Source organism: Triticum aestivum, chromosome 6A (assembly GCF_018294505.1).
Source record: "Triticum aestivum cultivar Chinese Spring chromosome 6A, IWGSC CS RefSeq v2.1, whole genome shotgun sequence".
NCBI lineage: Eukaryota > Viridiplantae > Streptophyta > Magnoliopsida > Poales > Poaceae > Triticum > Triticum aestivum.
Window position 1 is genome coordinate 287,235,800 of NC_057809.1, and position 22,479 is coordinate 287,258,278.

Below are 22,479 nucleotides of genomic sequence, written 5' to 3' on the forward strand. Positions count from 1 at the left end.
GTGTGATGAAATATGAGTTTTTATTTGTTAAACTATATAATTTGTATTGAACTATTTGTTGTTGTACTATTTTGTTGAAGTATTTGATTTTTCTATGATGAAATATGTAATAAGAAAAAATTGTGTTGATAATTGAACGCCGAGACACGGCGAACCACGCCAAATATGGGCTTATTCCCCAGGCCCTTTGTTCGCTGAAATGGGGCTAAAAAATGGCCAATTTCGGCGCCTGGGGCGACGACTAGCCGCAAAACCATCCCCAGCACCGATTGTATCACCAGCTCACCTCCAGGGGCGATTTTTATGCGTCCTGAGAGGGCAACGGCCGGAGATGCTCTAATCAGCCGGGTGATTTGAAAAATAAATTCCTCAAATAAATATACTATGACTAAAATGTACCGTTCGGACCACCAAACAACAATCCGCAAACCAAGACGGTTAGGATCCTTTGTATGAGCTTTTGTGCTTCCCTTGTGCACCCAACAGTCACGCACCTTCCTGGTACAGAAAAGCTAACCCAGATAAACAGACTCTTGCCACTACTCTCGAATGGAAGGAGAAAACTGATCCCTTTCTCGCTTGGAATGTCAATTTCTGAAAGATCTCAGCGGTAGCCCCAACCTCTTCCTCGGCCTCCTCTGCCCCGCCCTCTTCCACTGCCTCTACCACCACCACGGGGTAACCCCTCAAAAGCTCTGTTCACAAGCTGATTGTGCATTCCTCCATCTCCTCGCCCCTTCTTGTTTAAAGGGGCATTCCCGTTACTAGCAGGCTGGATCCTCTTCCCTCTGAAACATCAGCAAACTAGAATTGACTAAAAAGAAATGCAAATTAATCTGAATAAAATTCAACATTTGATAGTGGACATCTAACCCAGCTGTTGAAGCTGCTGGTTTCTTTGGTTGTTCCATCCATGATAGAGTAATTTTCTTATCTCCAATGAATAACGGAGATTTCCCATGCAATGGCTGAAATAAATAAAAAACAAATCGTCTCATTTAAATTTTAGATGTGAGCAAATAATAGGTTACACTAGTTTCTTCTGAAGCACATAGACAAATAATCAACAGTACACAAGAGCAAAATGCTCGTTGACTTCATAGCAATTTTAAGAAGCTAGTTACAGTTGTACAATTGCGTTTTAGACCTCAAACGCCAAGCAAGAAATTCCAACATGGCTTATATTTTGAAGCTAGAATAAGCTAATATGCCATCTTAAACATATATAGGCTCTGTCGCATGGATAAAGGATTTTATGTTTAAGGGGCTTAGAAAATAATACAGATATGCTTGTGCATTTTAACACAATATTAAATATTATGTCGTTGGTTAACGGGCATATTCAACAAGGAGCCCAGAAGCGCCAGTGCATAGCGGACGGCTAAAGCGTGTCGATAATGTCAAGAGAGGTAGGGATAGACCAAACTTGACATGGACAGTGGTCAAGAGGGATCTGGAGGACTGGAGTATCACCGGAGAACTAGCCATGGACAGTGGTGCATGGAGGCTTGCTATCTATGTGCCAGAACAATGAGTTGGTTGCGAGGTTTCACCTCTGCCTACCCCAACTTGTTTGAGACTAAAGGCTTTGTTGTTGTTGTTGTTGTTTGGCTATGGTTTCTTTAATCTTCAGACAAAATTATGTATTCCCTACCAAACTATAAGACGTTTTTGTAGGCTAGTTTAGTACTGTTTATTACCCACACCCTCAGATTTTAGCCTTGCATCGTTACATTTAGTACTGCATTAATAAGTGAACAGAGGGAGTAAAAACTTGCTCAATATAAACAGGATTGCAGCAAATTGATGTTATTGCGGACATGAGTCAGCCAGGCCGGTGCACAAAACAGCAGCAAATGGCATGTCGATGCAAACAGAGATAGTGATGCAAGGTAACGAAGAACTAGTTACTAAGAATAGATGTTAGCTTGCAATCCTGCAGAAGTCTTCGTAAGTGAAACAAAGAAATTACCTGTGACATTGCCAATATATTATTATAGGACCGCATTGTCATCGTCGATTTTTGCTGATCCGCTTTCTGCAAAAGATATCACATCACTATCAATTGGCACTTTAGCAGGAACTGTAGACGACACATGTGATAAATCTGTGCCATGAAAAATGTTTAGGACAAATTGTGCAGATTATGACAATACAAGGTTCCTGCAGAAATATTATGATGCCGTAATAATGGTAGTATAACATGGCACAAACTAGAGAACGTTCCAATGGAACTAGTAAACCCAAGCATCTAAACTCACGATTTTAGTTTTCTCTTCTTCTGTCTTTGCTGAAGATATTGCCTTGTTGAAATCTGCCATTCCCTGGGTTAGTCTCTTCGAGGCTGCTCGAACCGTGTCTTCTGTTCCAGTTAACCTGTGCATTTGTAACCATCAGAAACACGCTAGCATGACAGAAATCATACTGGAGAAACAAATTTGTGCAAGATAACAATGGAACACATAAGCAGGGTGACAAAGCCAACTATGAAAGTAGACACAACATTTGTTCTACTATGCTAAAAGATTCTATCTAAAAAACTTAATGGGCAATCTGGGCATCATCATGTGACTGATCCGCATGAAAAGAAAATATATATTTCTATATATACCATATGAAAATATATTTCATGATGAATCTAATGGTATTGATCTGGTATTGTAAATGCTGATACAAAAATTATATAAACTTGATCAAAGTTTGTTTAACTTGACCAAATTTTATATGCACTATTTGGCAAGGAGGGAGTACTTAATAGTGGACATCTCTTAGAAGGAATCAAAATCAGATAAAGCGTTCTATGTACTAGACTTTATTTGGGCTTGCTTAAATTAAACTACAACAGAACCACAATGGAACTTCCAACTTGAAGGCTTTTACTATCAGGCATTGTTTTCAAGGCGTCCCTAAGGCGTCGCCTGACGCCTAGGCGTCAGGGCACCCCCAGGTTACAAGGCGTCGGCCTTGCCTTACGTGCATGCCTAAGGCGTCCGCCTTAGTCCATAGGGCGTCCGCCTAGGCGCCATTCTTCCCGCCTCAGGCAAATGAAGACGCCTTAGAGAGGGCAGGGAGTTCAGGCGGGAAACAGAGCTCTGGGCGCGAAGAGAAGGGCGGGAAACAGAGTCTGGGTGCCAACAGTTACTAGCAGGGGGAGAGAGAGCCCTAACCAGTTTCAGTTTTCCCCCAACCCCATCTCTGGGGCTGGATCTGAGCTTCTCCCCCTCCTCTCCAGCAACTTCTCCCCCTCCTCTCCGGCTGCTTCTCCCCTTCCTCTCCAGCAGATCCGCCTCCCCCTCCTCTCGTGCAGTTCCTCCTCTCCAGGAGAGCAGGCAGCAGCAAGCAACCATCACCTCTCCTGCAGTTGCCTACCAAATTCTGCTCAATTCTACTTCTTAGAACTCTCTAAGGCGTCGCCTTGCCTTATGCCTTAGCGCTTAGGCAGTGAGCCCCCCCCCCCCCCCCCCAAGCGCTTTGCCTTGCCTTACCGCCTTAAAAACACTGCTCTCGGGGCATATTCTTAAGAGTTTAACTCAGTTTATAGTAAAGAAGTGGCCAGTACAGCAAATGAAACAAAGCCAAACAATTTAATCTAAGAATGACATGTGAGGAGATGGTGAGACATGAAATTGAAGCATGTGAATATGATGGTAACTTACTAGTAGACTTCTTTGCTTAAGAACAGATTTTTGAAGAATGCAAATACAAATAAAATAAATCATCAACATCAATTAATTATTGTACCATATATATAGCAAGGTACCTCTCAATAAAATCTTTGTAATGTTCTGAGAAATCCTCTCCAAGTCTATCTGATGGCTGTCCAGTAACGATCTTGTAACCACAGAGACTGTTTGTTGTGTTTGGTGTCTATATTACACATTAGGTCAGCACAAGGTCATGAAGAAACTGACATGAATCATAGTAGAAACATTTCATTTATCTAACCTTATGAGCCAAATGGTGAAAAGTGTATAGCAAGCACTCGACATAATTGTGATTAATATCATCTACCTTCTTCCCAGGCATATACTTCTGCAAAACAACAATTGAGATCAACATAGAAATTTTAATCCTGTATTCACTGTAAAAGAGAAACCCATGAACATCTTTGAGCATACAAAATAAACCTTGCAAATTGGGCTTTAGAAACATTAGCAGAAATAAGAAATGTATAAACCTTGAGCAACTGAACAATGGATGGAAGCAGCTGGCGTGAATCTTGTGCTGCAGCATATGGCGAGCTAGCAGCAACTGTCTTAAGTAAATCCAGTTTCTTCTCCTCCGGAATCTAAAAATGGTAAAAACGAACACTTGATGCTGAAACACGCAAGAGCAGAAATAGTTTCAAAAGGAAAAACACTCCAGATGATGCAGGATACTGACAAAGCAACGACAAAAAATCATAACTAGAAACTTGAACAGCATTGTAAAATTCGCCTGTTGTGAACGCACGGCCCTTGTTAAGAGACTAAGCAATGATGAGCAAGGGTCCTTTTGGTTGAGCTTTTCCAACCAACTTCAGCAGTTAAAAAGCTGGAAGCCAACCAAACGTTGTCTCCCCACGGCACAATCTGCAAACACAACAACTTCTCGTATGTGTATTTTCTGCAGCTGCTGAGGCCAATCAACTGGCGAAAAGTTTACCCACCTGTCGCCGGTATGTCAACCCTAATTCAGTTCCATCACACACACACACACCCCACCCCACCCCCGCGCGTGCGATTCGTCTCCTCCCCAAACGAGAGGTCCTGAATTAGGGCTGCTCCCGTCCCCTAGCTCCGCACCATGAGCCTCCCCTCGCGCTGCACCTCCATGGCTCCATCCGGCCTGCACCGCCACCCAGAGCACAGCTGCGCCGCCGCATCATTCCACAGCAACAATGTAGCTCCCCTCCCTCTTCCTTCTTTTTTCTCCTCATTTTTTGGTATTGAGTACATCCCTCAGCTAGTTGATTGGATATTGTGAGCATATATCATTGAGTGCATGTTTATGATCACATGTGAATGGAGTTTGCTTGCTAGTTTTTCCCATGTAATCTGTTATGTGTTCCAGATGCCAGGGAGGTGGGCAGCGAGAGAGTGGCCTTGAGGGCACTCTAGCAGATTCATGGCCATATAGTGTAAGTTGATTACAGTCAACAAGAACTAGGTGGATGTTTATAATTTTGGAACTTGGAAGTGTTTGTTTACTGGTTGAACAATGGGGTTGGTATAAAATTCCGAGCAAATGTGTATCAAAAGATGGACTTCGTCATCTGGCAGATGTGTGTAATGTTTCAAAAGAGTTTAACACAGTGGCTCATTTCTTGTTGTGCTGATGTAATGTAACAATGTGACCCAGCAAAAATATTTTGGTGTGTTCTTTCTCGAAAAAAATACATTTCTTAAGAAAAACACAAGTTAAAACATGCATTTGTTGGAGAAAATTCCGACATGATATCTCCATGTCTTTTACAATAATAAACGGCATCACTCTCTATTTATATTTTTTATAATTTGCAACATTATAAATAGTTGTTCAAATAAATCATCTGTAGTGTCAACCAGTGTACAAATTGTTGCCTTACGGTCTATTAAAGCATATATAAACAATCTTTCAAGACTCACAGGCATTACAAACAATTCCTTCCAAATCTACAGTTTCACAACTGTTTCAATGAAACTTTCAGCTTTCCCACAGTTCTCAATTCACAGCAGCTTTCTCACAGCTAATTGTAGACTTTTCAGAATCCACACCTCAACCAAACACACCTCGAGCCGACGGATCCTTCAAGGTGCTAGCACGAGCCGACGGACCCTTCAAGGTGCTAGAATAATGCCTCCAAGATCGACATCCCACGCAACAAAGTACAGCATGAGTGACATCTTCAGCGTCACGGACCTATCTCCATTCCATGGTGATGAGGATTTTGATCCGAGGTCGGATCTTTCCCAAGGTGGGAGATGATGTGGAGCATCCCAAGGTCATCCCCGTGGACCCACCTTCGTCTCCCCAAGTGCCAAGTGGACCTATGACACATGCACGTGCAAGAGCTCTTAAGACCGAGGTAACATCTCTCCTCTCGCAGTTCCTTTTCGAAACACACAAGACATGGCTACTACCTCAAACGGAGACACTTTGCATACTCAGTTACCAAGAAACTAGCCATGGACAAGCTAAGGAGTAAGGCCGAGCGAAGGGAGAAGAGGAACGTGAAGACGGAGAAGAAAACGAGCAAGTCAAGAGCTGCCCGAATGATCCGGACCAAGTCCCGGACGATCCGGCTACCGCGCACCAAGACTACAGCAGCCTCCTCGACGAAGCCGAATCATCCGGACCAGCTCCCGGATAATCTGGACAAAGCCGGACATCCGGACCAGCCGCTGCTTCCACGACACGTCCGGACGATCCGGACGGTCACCCGAATCATCCGGCCACCCGAAGCCTGGATCATCTAGACCTTGCCTGCGTGCATGACTTAGGCCGAAGCCCATGTAACTCCACCTACGCCTAGACTATATATACTCCAACTCCGCCCACGTTTTAGGGTTAGCATTGTGATAGCTCAACGTTGAGATTGATCCTTGCTCATCTACTTATCCCTACTCCTTTGGAGACCGAGACCTCCTAAAGAAGATCTCCCAAGTGGATTCAAGACCCCTCTTGATGGAAGGATCCCCTAGTGGATTCAAGACCTCTTTCCTCACGGATTGGCATGAACTAGCTACCGTGTATCCTCCCTTGTTGACTTTGGATCTTGTATCTCCCCTTTGCTTATGTGGATTTAGCACATGTATGATTGGATCTCGTTGATTTGAGTATTTTTCTCTCTTGTGTTCATCGTGTTCTTTGGGAAATCCCCTCCATTTCGTGAAAGATCGGCCATTAGGGTTCCACCCTACATCAATAGGTCATGCACAAGAGAGCACCCACACCAGACACCACCTGTGAGAGAAGCCTGGAAGCGGAGACGGAAGCGCAAGACAAAGGAAGACTTGAACAGCAGTATAACCGGTCCAACCTAGCAAGCATAACCGGTTCAAATCTGATAGCTCCTGGAAGAAGTCCCGGCACAAGTCCTAGTGTAATCGGCCAACGCCCGAACCTCCCAGGAAGTACTGGTGTAACCTTACACCGGCCTCCTGACGACTGTGCCGCCGATTGCCTCGACGACCCCGCGCCTTGCCCAACGACAGGTTATATCGGCCAAATAGGCCTAATAATACAGGGCGCGCAGCTTTGGGACCACCAACCCATGTACCTCCCTATGTGGGATTCCTCCTACATGGAGATGACTTCCCTAGTGGAGATCAAGGCCTCCTCTTGAGGGGAAGATTCTTCCCAAGGTATTCAAGACCTCCTTGTCTTAGGACTTGGGAAAGAACTGCACATCTTGTTCTTGCTTCTCCCTTGGATTTGCAAGAAACAACGTGAACTGTGTGGTGTGGGTCTGCGGTTACAATAGGGTGTTGCCTTGTCATCACTAGTTATCCATGTGTTTTCCCTTGATTTCCTTGTGATTCCTCGTGTTCTTCCTCAAATCTACCTCCGGTTCGTGAAGGTCGGGCCACCCAACGGCTTGCCCCATATCAACAACCCTTTGGTGGGGATGGGTGTTAGTTACACTAAGCAATGGTCATTTCGTGCAGTTTTCTAGAAATGTATATTCCAAACAAAACCAAAAATATAACAAAACAAAAGGGCACAAAAGACAGGTACTCCCTCCAATCCATATTGCTTGTCTTAGATTAGTCTAGATATAGATGTATGTAAACACGTTTTAGAGGGAGTATCAATCTCAATTAAAATTATCATGAATTGTTGAGCTTAATCAGCACAGAAAGTACACTATACTGCAAGATGTTGTCACAAAATGATCAAAAAAACATGACTATCAAGATGATACGCTAATAATGAGACACAAATGTTCCTGTAGCCATGGAGGCATTCGGTCGTCACTAATTTACTACTCCCTCCGTTCCAGAATATAAGCTGTATAGGTTTCCGTGCAAGTCAACCATCTGAATGTTTGACCAAGATTATAGAATAAAATAACATCTACAATACCTCGTAGATAAAATATGGAACTACTTTTCATGATGGATCAAATGATATAAATTTCGTATTGTGAATGTTGATATATTTTTCTAAAAACTAGGTCAAATTTGCACTCGTTTGACTTCTCAAAAAACAAATACACCTTATATAAAGGAACGGAGGGAGTATATACCAACAAAAAAGTATAGCACAAATTTGCCCTAATAAGAACAAAGTGTTCTTTTGCTTCTTCCTATACGAAGCAGAGGATGCAAGGTACAAGATGAAGCAATTTACCTTATCGAAAACTGGAACGATTTGCTTAGCAAAGTAGTTGAGAAACTTGCTGCTTGATGCACCTCTCTGAAGAAAGCAAAGAACACCAATATATGATTCAATGCTCAACAATAATAACATAAATGACTTAATTATTGTTCGACTGAATGGGCCATACCGTGAAGATAGGAAGAGCCATATAGATGCATGAGGTCCACCTCTCTATATGATCGATATCAGAAACCTGAAAGAGAAGTAATCCTAAGCAAAATCCACAACCTCAAAACAAAGGTACTTTAGAAACGAACTTCAAACTTAAGAACTTGCAACTACTAACAACAAAGGATAAACAGGAAACTAATAATAATAAGTAGCAACATATGGAAAGGTCACGATTGTGCAACATCAATATGCACCTTTGTTACTCACCCCTAACCCAGAAAATGAGATGCACAAAGCAAGAATTGCTACACCAAGGATACTTCTGTTGAAGTATATGTGGATTGCCCAACCTTCTCGATCAGTTCAGACTTTTGGTTCATGTATCTTGTATGAAACTTAATGTGGTATCAGTGCCAAGAGGTCTTGGTTCAAGTCTCTGCTTTCGCAAATTAAATAGAAAAGATTGTGTGCCCTCTTTCTGTCCATACTTAGGCCTTATCAAGCAGTGCGTGAGAGAGGGTGTTGAAGGACATGTGGATTGCCCGGCCTTCTTCATCAGTTCGGACTTTTGGTTCTCCTAATTGGTTCTCCATCAGGTATTCCATGCTCAATGTGAGTCACATGACACATGCTGGGAGCTCAGCCTCAAGGATATTAAGATATGATGTATTTGCAGGCTGACTCTGCTAGATTTAAGACACAAAACAATGATACACTCTGTTGTATGCAACTAGAACAGTCTTTAGATACTATTATTATTTGAAGGATTGCATTCCTTAGATTTCTGAATTATTTCAGTTTAGTGCAATGTTGGCTTCCAAAACTTGTTACATGGAAAACTACCAGTTTTGGCCATAATGAGGTTTTGTGAATGAATTGACACGTGTGTTGCACGTGCGCGGTTACTAGTATCAATTTATGTGCAAACGGATACCAAATGAAATGTCTGGAATAGAATTGTTTTCATCTTCAGGACAGTAGTGATCTCGGCTTGGGAATTCAGTAGGCCCACACTCATCTTGAACTATAAATTAGCAAAGCTTGGGCCTATTATGCAATTTGGAGGTAAGTCAAGCCATTATACAGAAAGGCACGCAAAAAAAGTGGTGCTTTAATTCATGTTCTCAAATATAGCCACCTCGCATCAAAGGAAACAACAAATTTATTATGTCTAGAGATATTTTGCACCACCTCAAAATTGTAAAACAAATCACCTAGCACTTACAACTTCCAACAAATTACATGCCACGCCCACAAGTCTTTGCCAGCTTATTTTTAGTATACACATTTTTAGGAGGCTTGTATTACCAGTAAAGTCTAGAAGTCGGGCTATTTTACCAACCGATACGACACCATTACTATATTCACCCGAATGGCCATGTTCAAATACCTCCCTTTTGTGCCCTTTCATCCCCTCATCCACTGCCCTAAAGCAAAGAGTCTTATAACTATCATAACATCTACCAACAGTGACCAGCCGGTGCTACAGATGGTCTGCTAAATGGATAAATTTGGCATGCATGTTATACCTTTTTTTATGAATGTGCGCAGAACACAAGTTTACTCCATGATTACCGAAAAATACCACCTTCTGGCACCGATGTATAATGATGCTCGCTAACTTCAATTAGTGATACCAATTATTTGTGTAGGCTGCTGACTAACCCAGAGCAATTGTGCTTTTAATTCTTTATCTAGACTAGCTCTAAGGTTCACATGATCGAATTACAAGAAGTTTGACAGACAACACAAAATACGGCATTAAATAAAGGCTGGGTCCAAGCCAAGCCAACTCCCAAAATGTCCTTTTGTCAATGACTGCACCCGAATTTTCTGGTATTTTAATATGCACACATATAAATTTTATTCCTAGAATGTTGAAATAGCATACTTACATCAAACTGTGCATCAAGATCAGCTTGTGCTTGAATGATTTCAATTAATTCTTGAAAGGATTCTCGAGGAGCAGTATCCCCAAATATGCTCAAACTCCGCAGAAAATCCATGAATAATTTAAATTCCAGCCCAGTAACATCTTGTACACTCTAAATCATACATTTTTTGTTAAAAGTGTGTCAGAAATATACAGGAATTAAATAAACAAAAAAATGGTAGCTCTAGTACATACTTTCTTTATCAAATCAGTTATATATCTTTCCATTTCTGCTTGAGGCTTTAGTAGCTCTGCTTTGACAGGAAAAACCTGAAAATTTTAACTCTATCAATACTCAGAAAATAAGGTTGATAGCCTAGAGCATGCAATCTATGTACCTTGTCTCGGAGGAAACAAATAATCTTTTCACGGATCTCTGATCCTGACTCCACGTGCTTAAATAAAGGCTGCAACGAATCTACACCAAAGACAGTAAAAGCAACTATAAGATCTTGATGAAGTTAAAAGCATATATGTTAACCTCTACATCCAGTTTACATGACATTATACTCTTTGCACAATGAACAAAAAAATGTGATCAAAAGACAATAGTAGCCCTCATAGTAGACCAGGGCAACCTTGTTCGTAACTACAGTCCAAAGAGATGATGGCAAAAAAAACTCAGACGCTAGTTCAACGATCATTCTGGAACATTACTTATATAGTTTTACTCCAGTATCATCCAAAGGTTAAGTCAAAAAAAATCCTGATTACTCTTAACAGAATTAATGATAGGAACATGTGGGCTGTGGCTGGTTTCACCGAAGAAAAGATGAAACTGTGTCTTCTTGTTATTTTATGTATATGGGAAATGTGGAATAGTTGAGTGTTTACTAGCTTCATGCTTTTCCAAATAGATGCTAAGCAGAATCCTGACTAGCAACAAGTCAATAAAAATGAAGGTGAAGAAACAGAAGAGGTAAATGGTGTAACGAGTAATACAAAAAGGACATTTGCAGCCCATCAAAGTGAACACTACCAGCAAGAAAGATATTACAAGCTTCTATAACAAAGAAATTACAAGTTGGTGTTACTCATCATCAATATAATGGAACTCACAGGTTGAATTAAGACAAAACATCAGCACAGCACGCTATTAAAAGTTCAACATTTGCTGAACAGAACTCACAATTTTAGTAAGAATCAAAAAGGATGTGCGATATACTGTGGCTAAAAGTATTTCTAACAGGAAAATACATATCAAGTGCTATTCAGATAATATGTCAACTGCGCCACGCAGAGTTTTCTAATACATAAAGAACACTTACCTGATGTGTCAAAATGCATATGCGGTATAGAGTTAGATGGTGTGCCATATATGATAAACTAACAGGAGAGCAAAGATTAAAATCGCTCCACTGATTATGCCATTTATTGAGTATTGCGCAAAATATAGCTACTACAAACAACAGAAGAATAGAAGTGACCGAACAGCATAGGAAATGGTGGGCCCACCAATAATCCTTATGCATATGGACCTGCCTTGAATTTAAACCCCGTAATCTAGAACACCTTGAAGTGATGAAAGTGGATTCTGCCCAGCGTCCTACCCATGTCTCTTGTGATATATAAGAAAAGGTCAAGAAAGTGCAGAAGTTCATATGCACATCAATAAATAGAGCAGTAGAGCACCACTCAATAAACATAATACTACAGGATCCATTTTTCTAGGTTTCTAGAGTTTGTGTGAAGGTCCAGTAAATTGCCAATTGGGTTAATCTGGTAAAATAAACATCATCAATAGTTGAAAAGCAAGAAATTCGTCATATAAGGTTGTTAACTCTAGGCTTGGCATCAATTTACACAACTTATTTTAGTTTTAGGATTAGGACAATGATAAAATCAATTTTCTACTCCGAAAGTCCACATTCCCAAAGAAAATGATGGCAGAAATTTTCAGCACAGGCCCGGTAATCAAACACCAGGATGCATATCAAAGTACTCCGAAAGCTGTAAGCAAACAACAGATGAGGATAGGACTCTTACTTTTAACATCTTGTCGTATAAGGGACATGAGTGCTTTATGAACAGCATCACGCTCCACATTTTCCTCTGAAATGCAAGAAAGAACTTGAGAAGCATAGCCACATTTGACATTCGAGCTGAGAAAAGATAGGAGAAAAGCTGTACCACTTGTAAGGAGCTGACCAAGAATATCTGCAATTTTTGAGATGAACTCTGCATCTTTGCCAAGAAGCGGAAACCCACGAATAGCTTGTATTCTGATCTGTAAGTACATTTAATGATGAGAGTTATTCATGTGGATAACATACAACCTTATGATGAATAAATTCATGTTGTTCTAAAGTGAACATAATAACAGCAGCCTTTTGACAAATGAAAACCATTCAGAGGTAAACAGATAAAGCATTTTGTATCTTTCACACATTTATCAGAAAATTGTGAAACCGTAGCTATCCAAAAACTATTATAATCTTGGATATAGCCTGATGTTAATAAGGTGCAACCATCAACAAAGAACTGGTATAGGGCGAACAGAGACATCACAGACCCCACTGACATTGTATACCCACATTTATAATGAAAATAGTTCTTGTACGATCACTTCACTGAACAATAATTAGACATCAGCATTGGTAGAAAATATTCACTGTGCCATGTGACGATGTACATCTAATGCTCACTCACATTTCCGCAGGTACAGACTTTGTTTAAGGTGCAGGTATTGTTTTGATGATTTGATCCCATTGTAGCTATTGTTTTGATGATTTGATCCCGTTGTAGCTATTAGCAAGACGAGAATCAAAGCAATGTTTGATTACACTGAGCCTTCTGCTTAATAAAGCATTAACAGATCAGCTCTGCTGGTTAAGGATCAATGCAAGGCTAGGGGGAGGGGGGGCGTAAGGTTCTAAAAAAATGCCTGAATGTGTAACTATTCTAGATTTCTCAACAGGTGATTGTCTTTGACACAAAGAAGTGACTTTAAAATGGCACTCTCGGTACATGTCTCCTCGGAGCACAGCTAGGAATATCAGCAACAGAAAAGCATGGAGCAAGCAGAAGGGGAGGGAAATTTTATAGGAACCAATACCGGTCACAAACTAAGTTAAACCACAGACAAGCTTCCAACATAAATTTCTAGTTTCCAGCGAGTCCAATCTGAATCCTAGACCAATTTAACACAAAAAGGAAATGCTAGTGTTCATCGTCCTTCAACCTATGCGTCCACCAATGCCGAGCTACTTATTAACATCAACTACGAAGAGAGTGACAGAGAGAATACAAACCGCGAGCTCTTCCATCTCAACGAGGTCGAACATTGCTTCCATGGCGAAGGTACCGAGGGCTGGGAAACTCCGGAAGTAACGGGGGATGAGCTGTGCCGCCAGCTGCTTCGCTTTAACGTTTTGCCCCTTCACCGACGCTATGATCGCCTCATAGTCCGCCGCGTGCTGCAAGACCAAAAACACGTCAGAACCCTAGACCGAAGGAGCCCTGGGGAATGGATCGGTTGCACAGGAGAGAAGCACACCTGGGACTTGTCCTTGGCTGAGGAAAGTCGGTCGCCGAGCTCGTAGAGCCGCTCGACCTCGGCAGCGTCGGCGTTGGCGGTTGCCATGGGAGGGGGCGAAGACGGGGAGTGGTGGATTTGGGTGTTAGGGTTCCGGTTACGAAGGGGTTAGAGGAAGAGAAAAGAGATGGTCTGGCGGTAGCGAAGGGGATAAAAGACGGGCTCGCAGCCCCGGTGAGTTTTTGGGTCATAGGGCAACTCGAACGCTCCACACGCATCAACAAATCGCCCTTGTCGCCAACCAACATGGTTTGATGGTCACAGCGAATGAAATCCTGATGTTCGTATTTATCTATATGTATATTTATATATTTTTTTGAGCATCAGTACAGACACAAGCGCTCATATACACGCGCATACACTCACCCCTATGAACGCACACACGCACACCCTATTCCTATGAGCATCTCCGAGAGACTGAGCCGGCATATCATCTTGAGATTTACGAAGTCACCGTAGGCGCCTCGTCGTCGACGGGAACGTCTCCTTCCACTGAAAGCGCATCGTCGGAAATCCTGAAATAAATTCAGGAATAATGCGAGCACCAGGATTTGAACCTTGATGGGTTGGAGATACCACTGTCCACCTAACCAACTCAACCATATGTTGATTCGCATATGTATATCTATATCTATATCTATATCGTCAATATAAAAAGATCCAACTCGACCATCAAATCATCTATATCTATATCAATATAAAAAGACCCAAATCGACAGATCCAAACCATCTTGACTATCAAATCATATTATCTAGCGGTTCAAATCGCTCCAATGTTGAGCATCAAACACGTTTAACGCTCTAATTACCCAACACTGCCATTGGTTATAAACATATTTTGACTCAACGCTATCCCTTGAAATCTGTCATGTGATTAATATTCTACCATTCCAGCGAAAAAATAACTGATATCTTACCAAATACCAACGTGCAACAGATATATCTTACCTAATATAACATGCAATTAATATCCTACCTAATATAAACATGCATTGCACATACATTATTACTAGTGTTATCTAGTGGTTCAAATCGCTTCAATGTTGAGCACCAAACATGTTTAACGCTCTAATTACACACCACTGTCATTGGTTATAAACATGTTTTGACTCAATGTTATCCCTTGAAATCTGTCATGTAATTAATATCCTACCATTTCTGTGAAAAAGTAATTCATATCTTACCAAATAGTGTAACAGATATATTTTACCTAATATAACGTGTAACTAATATTCTGCCTAATATAAACGTGCATTGCACGTACATTATTACTAGTTTATGAAGGGATTAGAGGGATTGTGGGACAAATCGCCCTTGTCTAAAAAAACGTCTCTCGAAGTTCGGATCCTATGATGTGTACTCCCTCCGTCCTAACAGTATATACTTTCAACTTTGTTGGAAAAATTTAATCGAGTTTGTGTAAAAATATATTGGTGCTTATGAAACCAAATAGGTATAAATATATTTTGTCATGAATCTAATGCTACTAATTTGATGGCACAAATATTGGTCTATTATTGTATAAACATGGTCAAACATAAAAAATTGACTTTTCAATAAAGTTGGAAGTACACTCTTTAAAAAACGAAGGGAGTACTTTTTTTGACAAACAACGACGGTCACCTAGAATGTCGAGACTGGTCTCATAAACCGAAATTAAACCACAGGCGGTATGCTGTCCCAGGCATCCGCCATGTACACACTTTATTTTCGAGAAAACTTCCAATCTATTCATCTTCAATCATGGCAATACAACAAACATCAGAAATAATAAAAATTACACCCAGTTCCGTAGACCACATAGCGACGACTACAATCACTGAAGCGAGCCGAAGGCGCGCCGCCTCATCGCCCCTCCCTCGTCGGAGCCGATCAAAACTTGATATAGTAGACAGTCAGGAAGTCGTCGTGCTAAGACCCTATAGAACCAGCGCGGCAGAACAACAACCGCCGCCGATGAATAATAGCATAGATTGGAAGTATCCAACCTGAAAAAACACAAACGTAGACGAACTACGACCAGATCCGAGCAAATCCACTAAGGATAGATCCACCGGAGGCACACCTACACACAGCCACCAACAATGCTAGGCACACCACCGGAACGGGACTAGGCTGGGAAGACCTTATTCCATCTTCAGGGAGTCGTCGTCGTCTCGTCTTCCTGAGCAGGACACAGACCCTAACAAAACTTGAAAAAACATCTAAAAACGGAGCCCTCCCGCCGGCAAGGGCCGGAATCCACCATGCTGCCATGGCCCTAATGCCACTGAAGACAAGGCGGATCGGCGGTGTCGGCAGGAGGCAAAGGAACCCTAAGCTTTTCTTGTGGAGGAGACGCCACATACACACTTGACAACACGGACCACCCAAAGGCAACTTGTTTGTTACCAGATCAGCATGGACAAGAAGGATTAACATTGAAGCATGACCAAGCATGAAGGATATGTCGCGCGCAACGGGAACAAGAACAAAGTTTTTAGTGGAGATTTCAACACTTTGGAGCCACCATGTGAAGGAAATATGCCCTAGAGGCAATAATAAAGTTGTTATTTATATTTCCTTATATCATGATAAATATTTATTATTCATGCTATAATTGTATTAACCGAAAACTTGGTACATGTGTGAATACATAAACAAACAAAGTGTCCCTAATATGCCTCTACTTGATTAGCTCGTTAATCAAATATGGTTAAGTTTACTGGCCATTGACATGTGTTGTCATTTGATAAACGGGGTCACATCATTAGAAAATGATGTGATGGACAAGACCCATCCATTAGCTTAGCACTACGATCTTTTAGTTTATTGCTATTGCTTTCTTCATGACTTATACATGTTCCTATGACTTTGAGATAACACTTAGTGTGCTATCAAACGTCACAACGTAACTGGGTGATTATAAAGATGCTCTACAGGTGTATCCAATGGTGTTTGTTGAGTTGGTATAGATCGAGATTAGGATTTGTCACTCTGATTGTCGGAGAGGTATCTCTAGGCCCTCTCGGTAATGCACATCTGATGAGGACACCAACACCATTGTTACACCCACAGCCCCTGCTGTTATACATACTGGATCAATTACTAGAGCTCACGCACGCCAATTGAATTATCAGGTACTTTCGTTTCTTGGTAACGATTCTAATGTTCATGAGAATATGATGCTGCCTAAATTGGATACATTTGTTTTGCTTACAAATGAACGGCCTAGCTTGGACAAGAAAGATGAACCTTGGAGTAAGTTCAAGCATGGAGATGATGGCATGCGCAAGGGGAACAAGAACGGAGTTACAAGTGATGATTCCAGGACTTTGAAGCCACCATAATGAGTGCATGAAGCCTTGGACGAAATACCACTTCATAAGTTTCGTCCAGAGGCTATTCTAGGTGTTGCGTCACCTTATTATTGGGCCAGGCCCATGTATTTTCGAAGTACTTAAGTATATGCTGTTTTTAGAGTCCGTATGTGTGGGAAAACAAGAGTTAGGGTTGGTTTCGGACCCCTCCACCAAGGGCCACGAAATTTCCCCTCTCTCCTCCATATATACAGCCCATAGGGCATCGTTTAGACTTTGGATTTTGTTTAGATTAAAAGTTCTCCATAGCTGCAACTTCGCGTACTTCGTTTGTGTCCAACCAGACCAAGATGTCACAGAACCCCACCTTGATCAATAAAGCTTTCATTTTATATTCGCAATATCCAGATTGCAATCTCAGTTTCTTGCTTGTTCTTCGTTTGCTCGCAGGAAACAGACCCTCGTGGTCAGGTTGATCATGCTCCGGCGTGGTCAATAACCCCTCGGAAGTAGGTTTAGCTATTGCTAAGGCGCGACGTCTCACACATTCGTAGTCGAATCGTCAAGGTCGACTCCCACAAAAACGATAGCCACCATCTCATCAAAACATCGGGACACCTTTGCCTCTATCAAGTGGTATCAGATTTGCAGGTTGCTCGGTGAGATTTTACAATTTTTCGTACTTTAGATCGAGTTTGTTCTTCATACCTACAGTCCACGAAAAAGCCACAAAAAATAGGGTTAGTTCATCATATCCTGATAAAGGCAAAGGTGTCCCGATGTTTCGATGAGATGGTGGCTATCGTTTTCTGTGGGAGTCGACCTTGACGATCCGACTACGAACGTGCGAGACGTCGCGCCTTAGCAATCGCTAAACCAACTTCCGAGGGTTATTGACCACGCCGGAGCACGATCAACCTGACCACGAGGGTCTGTTTCCTGCGAGCAAATGAAGAACAAGCAAGAAACTGAGATTGCAATCTGGATATTGCGAATATAAGATGAAAGCTTTATTGATCAAGGTGGGGTTCTGTGACGTCTTGGTCTAGTCGTTGGACACAAACGAAGTACACGAAGTTGCAGCTATGGCGAACTTTTAATCTAAACAAAATCCAAAGCCTAAATGATGCCCTAAGGGTTGTATATATGGAGGAGAGAGGGGGAATTTCGTGGCCCTTGGTGGAGGGGTCCGAAACCAACTCTAACTCTTGTTTCCCCACACATACGGACTCTAAAAACAGCCTATACTTAAGTACTTCGAAAATACATGGGTCTGGCCCAATAATAAGGTGACGTAGCACCTAAAATAGCCTCTGGACGAAATTTATGAAGTGGCATCTTGTATATTTCGTCCCATGCTTCATGCACTCATTATGGTGGCTTTAGAGTCCTGGAATCATCACTTGTAACTCTGTTCTTGTTCCCCTTGCGCATGCCATCATCTCCATGCCTGAACTTGCTCCAAGGTTCATCTTTCTTGTCCAAGCTAGGTTCTTCATTTGTAAGCAAAACAAATGTATCCAATTTAGGCAGCATGATATTCTCATGAACATTAGAATCGTTACCAAGAAACGAAAGTACCTGATAATTCAATTGGCGTGCGCGAGCTCTAGTAATCGGTCCAGTGTGTATAGCAGCAGGGGCTGTGGGTGTAACAATGGTATTGATGTCCTCATCATCCTCCCCTTCTTGAAATGAAGTCGTCCTCGACGAAAGTTCATCGTCCTCACCCAAATAAGGCTTCAAATCTGCAATGTTAAAAGTGGGACTAACCTCAAAATCTGTAGGCAGCTCAAGTTTATATGCATTATCATTTATTTTCTCTAACACCTTAAAAGGACCATCAGCACGTGGCATTAGCTTTGATTTGCGCAAATTAGGAAATTATCCTTATGCAAATGTAACCAAACAAGATATCCAGGTGTAAACACAACATGTTTTCTACCCTTATCTGATGAGGACATCAATACAATTGTTACACCCACAGCCCTTGCTGCTATACATACTGGACCAATTACTAGAGCTCGTGCACGCCAACTAAATTACCAGGTACTTTCGTTTCTTGGAAATGATTCTAATGTTCATGAGAATATGATGCTGCCTAAATTGGATACATTTGTTTTGCTTACAAATGAAGGGCCTAGCTTGGAGAAGGATGAACATTGGAGCAAGAACAAGCCTGGAGATGATGGCATGCGCAAGGGAAACAAGAACGGAGTTACAAGTGATGATTTCAGGACTTTGAAGCCACCATAATGGTTGCATGAAGCCTTGGACGAAATATACAAGATGCCACTTCATAAATTTCGTCCCGAGGCTATTTTAGGTGCTGCGTCACCTTATTATTGGGCCAGGCCCATGTAATTTCGAAATACATAAGTATAGGCTATTTTTAGAGTCCGTATGTGTGGGGAAACAAGAGATAGGGTTGATTTCGGACCCCTCCACCAAGGGCCACGAAATTCCCCCCTCTTCCTCCATATATACAGCCCTTAGGGCATCGTTTAGACTTTGGGTTTTGTTTAGATTAAAAGTTCGCCATAGCTGCAACTTCGCGTACTTCGTTTGTGTTCAACGACCAGACAAAGGCGTCACAGAACCCCACCTTGATCAATAAAGCTTTCATCTTATATTCGCAATATCCAGATTGCAATCTTAGTTTCTTGCTTGTTCTTCGTTTGCTCGCAGGAAACAGACCCTCGTGGTCAGGTTGATCGTGCTCCGGCGTGGTCAATAACCTCTCGGAGTTGGTTTAGCGATTGCTAAGGCGCGACGTCCTCGCACGTTCGTAGTCGGATCGTCAAAGTCGACTTCCACCAAAGCGATATCCATCATCTCATCGAAAGACGGGACACCTTTGCCTCTATCAAGTGGTATCAGATTTCCAGGTTGCTCGGTGAGATTTTACAGTTTTTCGTAGTTTAGATCGAGTCTGTTCTTCATACCTACAGTCCACGAAAAAGCCACAAAAAAAATTAGGGTTAGTTCATCATATCCGAACCAATCTGAGCCTTTGCATAATCTTTTTAGGGTTTTGCTTTGTTGAATTTGCGGTTGCATCGTCGTGTCTAGTTGCTGGTCTTAGAGTCTAGTCTTTTAGAGTTTCGAGTTCTGGTCATAAGTTGTCACGCCGCCGCCGCACCATCATCATCGCCCCTGCCATCTACCACCACCGCTTATCCGCCACCGCTCCGAATCCGTATCCATATACCACCACCGATTCATATACCACCACCGATTCATATCCATATCCATATACTACCACCGCTACCACCACCGCTGCCATATACCACCACCATATATCCACCACCAATCCGAGTTCCTTGCATATTAGGTTTGTTTTCGAGATCCATCTAGATTCCGATTCGTGTTTCCTTGCCGGAGTAGGTTTCGAAAAAAAAAGAGTCGGGTAGCCACGCTCCGTTTAGGCCCAAAATTTTTCAAAAATGCATTTTTCGAAAAAAATTCTGGCTATCCTATTTTTAGGTGTTTCTGAGTGTTTTGAGACAGGTGCCATTATAGGAAGTTTTTTTGACCTGTTTCCAGTTTTTGGGTCCGGGCAGTCGAAAAAAAAAATTGGTCGAAAAAAAAATTTCGTGCCCATCCTGTCAGTTTGACCTAGGAAGAGTTTTGAGACACTCGCCATTATAGTGATTTTTCGCAAAAAAAAAGCAGCGCAAAAAAAAAGAGCGCAAAAAAAAAGCGAAAAAAAAATCAGAGTGTGCTTTTCCCTTGTTTACGTGCCGCGCCGTGATTTTGTTGGTGTTCTAGGCTCGCGTCTCTAGCACAGTCTAGCCTAGGACCAGCACAGTATCGTCGTTGAGCGTTTATTCAACTTTGCATCTCTGAATTGATTATTGCTGACCCTTTTTGCTACCATACTATAAGCCTTCCCAGCTCCACATACATCTACGTCGTGTGTTTGACTCTCCCTGGTAATCGCTCTATCCAAGCTTTGAGAGTTTTTGACTACAACGGTTGCCGATCACCGCCTGCTGCTGGGTAAGAACTGGTAAGAATTTGAGATTTGCTTGACGGATTTGTGATACACCACCACCACTTCTTAGTAGTCTGTAGGATCATATTCTTGTGTGTTTCTATTGCTGCTAACCATGCCAGGATCACAAGCCGACGAGATTGACTGGGAGAACTTATCGAACAAGGAGCTTCATGATAAGTTTCAGCAAATGATGACTGAACAGGTACAAGATGTGCTGAACAATTTTGAAGAGGCCATGGAGAAGATCACTGGCCTTGAGAAGACGTTCGAAACAAAGCTCGATAACAGATTTAATGAACTGCTTGCGCGTCTTCCACCACCGGCTGCACCTGTCGCACCTCTGCAACAACAACAACTACGCCCCCTTCCGAATCAGTATGGACGAGCACAGCGTGTTCCTATTGTGCCAGGACAAAATTCTGGTGCCGCTGTTACTGCTGTTGGTGTTTCTTTGGCTCCTGCTACTGCTCCTGCTGGTACCCAGGAGGATGATGAGTATGCGGGCGATTATGAGGATGAGGTTGATCAAAATCAGATCTACGAGCAGCCACCAGCACCACCACCAGCAGGTCGACCTCAGGTATATATTCGTAATGGTAGGCCTGCACCACCACCTCAGGTACGAGATGATGTCCATATTCCTAAACTGAAATTGAATATTCCACCATTTGAGGGTAGATATGTTCCTGATATATATCTTACTTGGGAGTTAGAAACTGAACAACGATTTACATGTTTACAATATCCTGAGGAGAGACGAGTTGCTGCTGCTGTTTGTGCTTTCACTAGTTTTGCATGTGTATGGTGGTCTGAACATTGTAGATTATATCCTATTCCAACTACTTGGGCTGCTTTGAAAACTGCTATGCGTACGCGTTGGGTTCCACCATATTATCAACGTGAATTGCTTCAAAAATTGCAGCGTTTAAGACAAGGAAAAAATTCGGTAGAAGAATATTATCAGGAATTACAAACTGGCATGATTCGATGTGGTATTGTTGAGGAGAATGAAGCTATGCTTGCACGTTTTCTGGGTGGATTAAATAGAGAGATTCAGACCATTCTAGACTATAAGGAGTATACTAATATCACTCGTTTATTCCATCTTGCTTGTAAAGCTGAACGTGAAGTGCAGGATCGACAAGCATTGGCGCGAACTAACTTTTCTGCAGGCCGATCTTCCTCATGGACGCCGCGTGCATCTTCTACTTCAACTGCACCAGCACCTCAATCAGGTGCCTCCTACAGCCGTGATACA

General features: G+C 42.0%; 1 protein-coding gene across 1 annotated transcript; it reads right to left on the bottom strand.

The window, feature by feature from the left end:
- Positions 1-352: 352 nt before the first annotated feature.
- LOC123127446 (apoptosis inhibitor 5-like protein API5) lies at positions 353-14,126 on the bottom strand. Its single transcript, XM_044547154.1, has 16 exons — positions 13,884-14,126; positions 13,639-13,803; positions 12,518-12,614; positions 12,374-12,439; positions 10,726-10,805; positions 10,583-10,657; positions 10,350-10,499; positions 8,471-8,536; positions 8,314-8,379; positions 4,178-4,288; positions 3,946-4,032; positions 3,761-3,867; positions 2,262-2,376; positions 1,973-2,038; positions 874-968; positions 353-788 (listed from the first exon to the last, which is right to left on the bottom strand). Exons 1-16 carry the CDS (start codon positions 13,968-13,970, stop codon positions 605-607), a joined length of 1,617 nt encoding a protein of 538 aa, XP_044403089.1. The 5' UTR covers positions 13,971-14,126; the 3' UTR covers positions 353-604.
- Positions 14,127-22,479: the final 8,353 nt, after the last annotated feature.

Excerpts from the sequence above, each read along its gene's own strand:
- LOC123127446 (XM_044547154.1), bottom strand. The coding sequence starts at position 13,970 with ATGGCAACCGCCAACGCCGACGCTGCCGAGGTCGAGCGGCTCTACGAG. Across the intron at positions 12,615-13,638 it reads TTGAGATGGAAGAGCTCGCG|ATCAGAATACAAGCTATTCG; the intron begins GTTTGTATTCTC and ends ATGTACTTACAG. Across the intron at positions 4,289-8,313 it reads TCGTTCCAGTTTTCGATAAG|ATTCCGGAGGAGAAGAAACT; the intron begins GTAAATTGCTTC and ends TACCATTTTTAG.